The 10,091-nt window shown below is 52.2% G+C and overlaps 1 protein-coding gene across 1 annotated transcript in view; it reads right to left on the bottom strand.

Moving 5' to 3' along the window:
• The window catches only part of amot (angiomotin), an 18,934-nt gene extending 11,661 nt beyond the window's left edge, over positions 1-7,273 (bottom strand). Inside the window, 4 exon segments of the mRNA XM_084474317.1 lie at positions 3,589-4,663; positions 6,350-6,410; positions 6,828-6,883; positions 7,234-7,273. Of these exon segments, the coding sequence (XP_084330443.1) occupies positions 3,589-4,663; positions 6,350-6,410; positions 6,828-6,839 (1,148 nt within the window). The 5' untranslated portion in view covers positions 6,840-6,883; positions 7,234-7,273.
• Positions 7,274-10,091: the final 2,818 nt, after the last annotated feature.

Here is a 10,091-nt window from a genome sequence, read left to right as displayed (position 1 = left end):
AGGAAGATAAGCAATCGGATGTTACTACATCGCTAGTGCCGTGACTCTTCACAACGCCTTTCTTGGCGGAGAACAGCTTCGGGAAATCGTTTTCTGAACCGAGCACCGGTTACAAATATCATCGCCACCCCCCAAGAATCGAAACTGATTGAGTCGTCGAACTATCGAACGATTCCCATCCATACTACGGATCTGCAGTCCTCTCGCCATCTGCATCGTGTGCTCAGCCACGGCGCGCTGTGCAACACGTCTTCGACGGTGGCAGATATAAACAGGGATCAGCTAAGCCCTTGTTGTGACTATAGGTTGTGGTGAGCTCTGGGGCCCGGGATAGAGAGCTGTCAATCAAGGTGGCTCATCAACAACTAACTCTGCCTGGACAAGCCAGTTCCAAGAAAAGCTCTGTTGGGCTGATTCAGCGGCTTTCCAACAGCACTAAATGCTGTTTATGTTAAAACTTTGCCGCTTTAAAAAAAACTTGGAATTCACTTTCTAGCATTTGGTTTAATGTTCTCCTGAGGGCTTTGTTCCTCCTGAGCTGAAGTAAACACTTTAGTGCTGATCCGCGTGCCCTGCTGCTTATCTGCGTCTCAGATGTTTGTGTTTGCTCACCTCACATTCCTAACCAATCTTTCCAACACGGGCGCTGGATGTGCTGGATGTGCGTTTTCATTGTTTGACTCATGGGCAGCAGGTGACGGGTTTGATTCCCAGAGGACGATTACCGTTGGGATGAGTCTGCTCTTTGTTTGGATTTTGTTTTACTTTACTGGGCCAAACGCTTAACGCCAATTGAGAATGAAAGACGTCAGTTCTAGGGTTAGGTTGTTAAGTAGCATTCAACCTTGCTCTGTATAAGTAATAGTATACAGACACACAATAGAGATCAAATGTACCTTCAGCTCCCAAAGACTCCCAAAGAATAAAAATCTGTGGACTCCCAATGGTTTAAGCACACTAACCTAACCCAGGCATCACAGAAGTCAGAAGTTCATAAATCATGAATGGATGACTTGTTATTTTCTATTTTCCATTATCTTTACAACCATTAAGATACTTGACAAATGAACGCAGCGGCGAGAGCCAAAGACACAGATGTTTAAAAGCTGAGCACGATAATATACACGCATGTGTACATTCCAGTCTTATTAAGTACATGTGCGTACACGTGTGGACGTACGTGCACATGTGACGTCTGGCCTGATTGTGTACGGTTCCTCAGCAGGAGGGGGTGCAGGCATGACGGATTGCATAACAATCATGCGAACGCAACTGATGAATGTGTGCCTTTGTTGAACCGACCTGAGCCACAGCTCGGGACGACGCACAGCGGCTGCTGGCTGCGGCCTGAGAGACGCAATCTCTCGTCTCTCAACGGTGGTGGAGGACTTCACACAGAGGTTCACAAAGTAAAAGTCAAACTGCCAAACTGCCCAAACGGTTCCCTCGCAAAAAATCACGACTATTTGTTCCTCATCTAGGGGTTGCTGTGCCGTTCTCAACCGTTCCGCCTGCAGAGCCGGCGTGACGCAACAGCTTTTTGGATAAAGAGGAACTCCAAAAGTCAAGAGTCTGCAAAATTGATTGGACGCGCATTTCCAGAAAGCAGAAATGGAAAACTGGTTTGTCATCTCCGTCCCGAGTGGAAACCGGGCCCCACCTTGGGGTTTCGACGCCAGTACCGTCAGTACCGGTGGGCATGACGACGGCCTATCGCGTCGCTGCTTAACTGCCCAACTGTCAACCCTGGAGTTCCCCTCGGCCAGATTACACAACGACAGTTTTATGGCGCAACCCTCGCGCAAGTCGCCGCGCTTTACCAGAAACAAACACCAGAACAGGCTCTGAGGCTTTTTATGAGACACCACTTATGTTGGATTAACATTAAGTCGTCGACTCGAATCCACACAAAGTAAGAGTTAAGAGGTTATTTTCCGTTGTGTTTTGTTTTGTGCAGTTTCTCTATCAACGCTGGCTGATCCCAGGATACCAAGAGCCTAAAAAAAAAAGCAACACTGCATTTGTTGAAGTAATCAACAGTGAATGAAGGTGACAAGCAGCACACTCAAGTGTGTAGTTAGTTACCCTCCAAGTTCTCAATCAATAAAACAGACCCCCAAAAAAATCAACCCAGGTGGGCTGAAGGGCAGTGGGGTCAACCAGACCAGGACCTGAACCCCAGCTTCCCCCAGACCAACCCAGGCTCCGGCCCACCCAGGTCCCCCCTCCCCTCCCTGGTGTCAGTGTTGTGCATGAACTGGTTCAAAAGAACTAGTTCATTGAACAAGTTCATTTTTCTATGAACTTTGAACTGAACTTAACATATTTTTAACTAAAGAACTTGAACTAGTTCAGATTTTGTGACATTCTGAATTGATGCTTAGGTCCAGATGACGTGTTTATTAAATGGAGTTACTGCCTTAGTTGTGATGAATGAAACAGGTGTACAAATAATATCCACAACAATCTGAGATTGTTGTGATGGGCAGCAGGTAATGGAGAGGATTCCTTTTAATAGATAAGCGCAGAATACTAGTTTTTTCTTCCGTCGGTTTCTCAAAAAACTGTCAATGAACTGAACATGAACCAGTTCAAAACTGAACTGGTGAACTACGAACGTGAATTCTTTCATTTTCTTTTGCACGCACTGAACTTTGAACTAGTTCACGTGAAGTGTGAACTTCACACAACACTGCCCGGTACTAGACCTTCATACTCATTTCATTCATACCGATGGTCTAGAACTGCTATAGAGACAAACGATTTCTCACTTGAAGGCGGGTGCTGTTGAAGTTTAAAACCTATTGGCTCTGCCCAGTGCCACTCCGGATCTGCCTTAAGCAATCGCTAACGTTTGGTCGTGACGTATTTCATGCTTAGCTTAACTCCTTCACCACTAACGGAGCCAGCTGGAAAATTCTACTTTTCCCGAATCCCGTGGGAGGAAGCGCCACAACATCTTGACCACCAACAAAAAGAAAATCTGGCTTTAATTTATCTCTATTCGGCAGAGTTTCCACAACAGACCGAACAGCTTTCTCCATGGTCTCCCTGCTGCTTCCTGGTATTCGTTTGACTACAACTGAAACTTGACGCACGACCTGTACGTCACTGTTCTCAGGCCGCGCCTCCTGCTCGCTGATTGGAGGGGACAAACTTGAGGGAAAAGAAATCGTTCGAACATACACCACTTCCAGACCGAAGTACTGAAGTGAAATGAAGTACGGAGGCGGGGCGGAACCAGGCTCACGATATGTGGGTCTGAAGGATGTATGTCAAACAGGGTTAGGGTTTCGATACAACACATGGGGCTATGGGGTCAAGGTCTGGTCGGTGACGACGTCCTCAGAAGGTAACTATTACTATACTATAACTATACTACTATTACTCTGCCACCTGCGATCAGGGAAGCTGACACTGAAGCTCACTCTGAAGCTGACTCTCTGAAGCTGACTCCGTGAAGCTGACTCTGTGAAGCTGACTCTGTGGAGCCATTCATAGCAAAGCTTAAAAACGCAGCTCCACAGCCCTGCGTTTGGAACACAGGGGTGCGAACATGAAACACGAAACCAGGCTCACGGCGCTCACCTGAACGAGCCGTACTCGGGCGGCGGCTGGTACCGGACGTGGGGCACCTCGCGGGAGTGCTCGCGGACCCTCTGCTCCTGGTAGTAGTGTCCCCCGCCCCCCCCTTGCGGCGGCATCGGCGGCGGCGGCTGCTGCAGCGGCTCCTGCTGCTTGCTGGGCGGGGACCCCATCATGCCCCCCTTGAAGGGGTACTCGGGCGGGGGCCCCCGGTGCTGGGGCTTGTAGTAGTCCCCGGGGGGCCCCGGCGGCGGCGGCGGCGGCAGCTGCGGCGAGAGCGGGGCGCTGGTGACGGGCGCGTGCGCCTTGACGCCGCTGGTGGCCAGCGACAGCTGCATGAGCCGCTCGCTGAGGGAGCGCACGTGGCCCTGCTTCAGCTCCTTCAGCCCGTCGTCCTGGTGCACCTTGCCCGCGCCGCTCACCCGCTGCACCGTCGGCCGGCCCTCCGTGCGCAGCTTGGCGCCCGTCATGCCCGTCACGTAGAAGGCGGCGCCCACCGAGGCCGGGTGGGGGGGCGGCGGCTGCTGCTGCTGCTGCTGGGGCGGCGGGGGGGGCCCGTGGCCGCGGAAGTACTGCGACTGCACCTTGGCCTCCTCGTAGGTGGGCAGGTCCTCGGGCCCCTGGCAGTGGCCGCTGCCGCCGCTGCTGCTGTTGTTGTTGTTGTTGGGGCCCCCCAGGCTCCCCCCCCCGCCGCCGCCGCCGCCGCCGCCGCGGGGGGAGGACAGCTTCTCCATGCCGCTGTCCGTCTGCAGCTCCTGGCCCTGGGGCTCCTGGCGGGCGATGTGGGGCGTCACCGAGTGGTCGTCCACGGGGCCCCCCTGGGCCGGGTACCCGGGCCCGGGGCCCGCGCCGCCGCCGCCGCCGCCGCCCTGCTGCTGCTGGAGCAGGTAGTTACGGCTCATCTGCTCCTGCAGGAGGCGCTGCAGGACGGTGCTGCCTCCTCCTCCTCCTCCTCCTCCTCCTCCTCCGCCGCCTCCTGCACTGCTATTGGACGCTTCCTCGGCGGCAGCCCTCATCTCGGCCTCGCGCTGGCCACGCCCCTCATGGAAGGATAGGCTCCGCCCACGGTCTATACTCCCTGGGAAAGGCAGGGGAAGGTGATATGCGGAGAAGGGAAGAGAGACGGATGAGGAGGAGGAGGAGGAGGAGGAGGAGGAGGAGGACGGGTTTAGAAGGGGGAGCGTGTGAGGAAGGTGGAGATGAGAACACGGGCGACACATGACAGAAACACAGGAGGGAGGGAGCGCAGTATAAAGGTGAAGAGATGCAGAGAGACAAAAGGGACGGACAGGGAGAGAGAGAGACAGTCACAGAGACAGAGAGAGAGAGAGAGAGAGAGAGAGAGAGACGCAGAGAGAGACAGAGAGAGAGACAGAGAGAGAGAGAGACACAGTCACGGAGACAGAGAGACAGAGAGAGAGAGTCAGAGATAAACAAAACACTGTACATCCCAAACGCACACAGACACCCACTCTGCTGCAGAGGAACCACCGATTGGATGAGACCAAAACGATATGAAAAAGATGGCGGTTAAAAAAAAAAGAATAAATAAAAAAAACAGGACGAAGAGAGGGCCGGCCCGCCTCAACACGACGCCCTCCCTCGGGCGTCGGAGTCACTCAACCACCCGGCACCAAAAGAACAAAAAAAAAAAAGCCCCCAACCAGTTTATCCACATCCAAATTAGGAACGGGATTGATCGTGACACTTGTTGTATGTGGCAGGGAGTCTAGTGGAACACACCGTGTTCCCAACGGTGAGAACGCACCGTCCCGAGTCTACAGGACAAGCTCCACAGACGGTCTGGCCCCATCCAGCTTTGGGTTTTCCAAGTTTACTTGCTGTTGCGACACTTCACGATTCAAACCTCTTTAAAAGGAGTGTGTGTGTGTGTGTGTGTGTGCGACCGACCGCTCCCTGTTACATGGAATTATGACGCTTTGTGTCTGAGACGCGGACGAGTGCATTTTTTAATCTGTGTGTCAGAGTAACAGTCAGCGCAGATGGTGGGCCAGCCCCCAAACCAAGAGATGACAAGAGACGTCTTAGAGTTCCACTACAGTCGTGAACATGTGACCAGCTAAGGAGCCAATGAGTTCAACTTTGACATAGATAAATCGGTGCGTGGCGTTCTAATGCCGCCGTGACTGATGATGACGATGATGATGTTGAAATACGACGTGCATCAAGTCATCATCTCTTGGCTCGGTTGCAGTTCAACATTTCCCCCCCAACACAGAGAGACTGGTCGGCACGGGGCCACACGACAGAGCGAGGTAGAGAGGAGTGAGGTTTCGGTGAAACATTCAAAGCCGTCAAAAGGGAAAGCCACCGGACCGGGGGTGTCTGTGAGCTACGGGGCAGCAGGGGGCAGCGACAGCAATTAATTCCACATGATTTATGGAATTGAATTAACATCATCATTAACTCACACTTAGGATAAATCGTCTTCATAAGTTTAATGAATTAGGATTTTGCCTCAGAAAATATGTGCTTGCATGTTGGCTCTCGATTCATGGCCGTAAATTTTGACTCGGGATTATTCCTGACGTATCACTATTTCAATCTTAATGCACAACATATTGCCTTTGGTCAATTCCAAACTATAGTCAGCTGTTGGACAGTTGGGGGGGCCCTTTTGTGGCTTTCCTTTGACAAGGTTGAAGGTTTCACCCTGGAGATGATCCCTGTCTACAGAGGAGGAGGAGGAGGAGGAGGAGGAGGAGGAGGAGGAGGAGGAGGAGGAGGAGGAGGTAGGCATTACATCTAGAGCTCTCTGTCATTCTTCTCATTCTCAACGAGGAAGAGGCTTTTTTCCGAAACATCTGTTGACAAATCGCGTGACACATGGGGGAAGAAAACCAGGACACAGGGGTTAGGATGGACAGGGCAATACATCAACTTCTCCACACACAGGATGAGAATGAGAGAGACAGAGAGAGAGAGAGACAGAGAGCGAGAGAGAGGGAGAGAATACAGTCATCAAATTCATAGCAGTAATATAATAATCCATAATAAAACATCCAGAGCCATTATTAAACATGTTCTGGTCGCATTATATTCCGAAATATTCATATAACAAATATTTTTTCCATCAAATCCTACTGAAATGAGGTTTGACCTCGTCAAACTTATGTTTTCTAACATTTCAGCTCGTGCTGAACTTTTAACAAGAGCTGCGGGTTGAAAAGCAAACAAATCCTCCACACTCAAAGCACAGACTCCGGCCACACATAACATACTTCCACTGCCATATCCTGCAGTTCCTCCACAAAATCTTCTCTCTCTGACTCGCCCTCTGAAAAGCCCGCCAGCGACAAGAGAAAGAGAGAGAGAGAGAGACAGAGAGAGGGAGAGAGGATGAGGATGGGAGGGAGAGGGGATGAGAATGGGAGGGAGGAGGGGGGGGGAGAGAGGGGGGTGACATGACGGACGGTGTTGTTTAGATGAGCAGACAGTGACTTATTATTTGTTTAAAAGAGCACCGTGCATTCCTGCACACGCCTTTCAAAAAGGTTTACATGTATTTAGATATATTTCCCGATGCGCGCGCGCACGCACACACACACACACACACAACACACACACACACACACACACACACACACACACCCCCCCACCCTACCTTCCCAGCGAGGGTCCACCTACCTGTGAAGTCTTTCTCTCCGGCGCGGGGGGGGCCGCCGCTCAGTGGGGGAGGGGGGTGCTCATGGCCGGGGGGCCCGGGCTGTGGATGGGACGGGGGGGGGGCGGCGGCGGTGGGGGGTGGGGGGCGAGGAGAGGGCCTGGGGCCCGGCGTCTGTTGAGCCCTGGGTCTGGTCCTCCTGCAGACTCAGCAGGTCCTCCAGACGCTCCAGAAGGTAGAGGCGCTGGTCCACGTCGCTCACTCCAAACCACTCTGGAGTACAGCAGAGGAGTACAGCGGGGGGGGGGGGGGGGGGGGGGGGGGGACGACACAGTAAGGTCATAGGTCATCGCCGTTAGAGGGTAGAACAGAGTAGAGAGTAACGCGTGTGCAATGGTCATGGCACAAAAACACGGTTTTACGCAATTATTAATTATTATTATTATTATTAAAAACGGATGGTAAAACACTCTGGTAGATTTTGATCGCCGACATCGTGAACGACATCAAACACAGACGGAGAAAGAGAAGGGTCAGTGAAGGCAGGAGCAGACACTCTGTCAGGGTAAGTGGCGGCTGGTTAACGGTCGTTTCTCTCACGCGTTTGTTTGCGTACATTCCGATAGACATCTCTCAGCTCTCTTCACACACAATGGGTTGGCATTAGTCACACACACACACACACACACACACACACACACACACACACACACACACACACACACACACACACACACACACACACACACACACACACACACACACACACACACACACACACACACACACGGCTTGTTTGAAAGATGGCAGTATTGGTGCAGTAGAGGTCTGCATTCTTTCAACATTGTTTGAAATAACGCTTTCACCATTTGTAAAAGCACTTTTAAAAATAATATGACTTCCTGCCAAGCTTCTCCCGGAGCCTGGCTGCGTGGGAAAAGGGAAACACTGAGCTCCTCTTATCCATCCGCTGTCCCAGAAACGGACGCACACTTTTTTATCGGGAATGGGACGTCATTCCCAACTTTATTAAACGTTTATAGAACACCCTCCAGGAGCAGTTGACGTTGGATCGGTTTCACTTTAACCGGCTTTCCCTTCATCAAACCAAGATTGACAATGACAATACGTTCTAAATAATTCACTTGAATAAAACCAACAGAGGGATCAGTCCTAATCCGTCCAGGCTCAGAGCTCGCCAGCGTCGTATAAATAACACCGACTATCTCCCCGACACATCCGTGTGAAAATTATTCGGCTAATCATTATGTTTTCCGAATGCGCTTCTTGAGATCAAAAGCAGAGGAAGTACTTTCGACGACCTTCCCTCTTGAAAGTCATTGAGTAACCCATCGTTCAGCGTGACACGGGCGCACGCAAACGAAACTTATCTATCCCAACCGTCTCACATACCTCGACACAAGCCACAGACTCTTTCAACGTCCACATGGGAGCGCCGGGGAAACCAAACGCCGGTGGGAATGTGATCCATAAGGCCGGTCAAACCAGATATCAAACCAGGATCCCACAGTCAAATTCATCAGGAATGTGATCGTTCCTGTCTAATGGGCGACTGTTTAAGTGTTTACATTGTTGGCCACACCAACGTCGTTTACTTCTTCGTAATCTTTATCAAACGGTAATGTGAGGAGGGACAGACAGACGGATATGCGGGCAGGCAGGCAGACAGACGGGCACGTACACAGTCACGGGCATGCAGGCAGCGAGACACGAGACAAGCAGTAAGAGAGAGACACACAGACACACAGACAGACAGACAGACAGACAGACAGGCTGGCCCTTCCAGTCAATAAACATACAAACATCTGACCCCAAAACACAGCAGGCAAGTCCCTGCCTCAAAAACATTTCGTCATTCAAACGTCTTCCCCTTGAATACGGAAACCAGTTTGTCGAGCACTTTTCCAAGCTCCTACCTGTGTTCCTTTGCAGGGAATTCTGTCCACAATCCTTAAAAAAAAAACCCAGAGCACTGAGGACCAAACCCTGAGAAGAACCCCCGTCCAAATCCTCCTTCCTCCTGCACCTACGAGCAGGACACAACTACAGTCTCAGTGAACCGTCTGCCCAACACCTCCCTCCCTCCCTCCCCCTCCCTCCCTGCCAGACAGGTGGGAAAGGGAGGGGCAGAGGGGCGGGGCACAGAGAGACAGGTGGATCTGGCGCCCATCCAGAACTGGGCCCCGCCCACATACCTGCTCATTGTTGTCCCAGTGCCCCGACTTCACTCTTTGCTTCCTCAAACGGCAACATTTCACGCGTAGACAGACACGCACGCACGCACACACACGATAAAGAGTACTTTCATACCACTAGTATGAAGAGGTGAATCGACCGGGCACCGTGGGGGGAGACAGCCCAGAGTGCTGGAGTAGTGCTGCTCTACAGGAGATCTCACGTCGTCGTCGGCGCCCGTGGATCCAGAACAGGACCAGACTAGGTCGCCTCCCACGGGCTCCCGGGGGCCGGTAGCCGAAGACATGTGAGTCAACCTGACAGTGAAAACACACACACACCCAGACACACACACACACACACACCCAGACACACACACACACACAACCGAGACCCAGCCTAGTCAGACACACTCGGCAACCAGGCGTGCGCTGATTCACCCGTGACAGCAGAGCCCTCCGCCCCAAACAGCCCCACACACAGAGGAACCATGTGGTCAGACCCTCCCACTACAGGCCTACAGACCAGCGACACGCAGAGACCAGGGACACACACAGAGACCAGCAGAGACCAGTGACACAGACCAGCAGAGACCAGGGACACACACAGAGACCAGCAGAGACCAGGGACACACACAGAGACCAGCAGAGACCAGCCACACACAGGCAGAGACCAGGGACACACA

This window comes from Micromesistius poutassou (genome assembly GCF_964030765.1).
Source record: "Micromesistius poutassou genome assembly, chromosome: 10".
NCBI lineage: Eukaryota > Metazoa > Chordata > Actinopteri > Gadiformes > Gadidae > Micromesistius > Micromesistius poutassou.
This window is presented reverse-complemented; position numbering and strand designations above follow the sequence as displayed.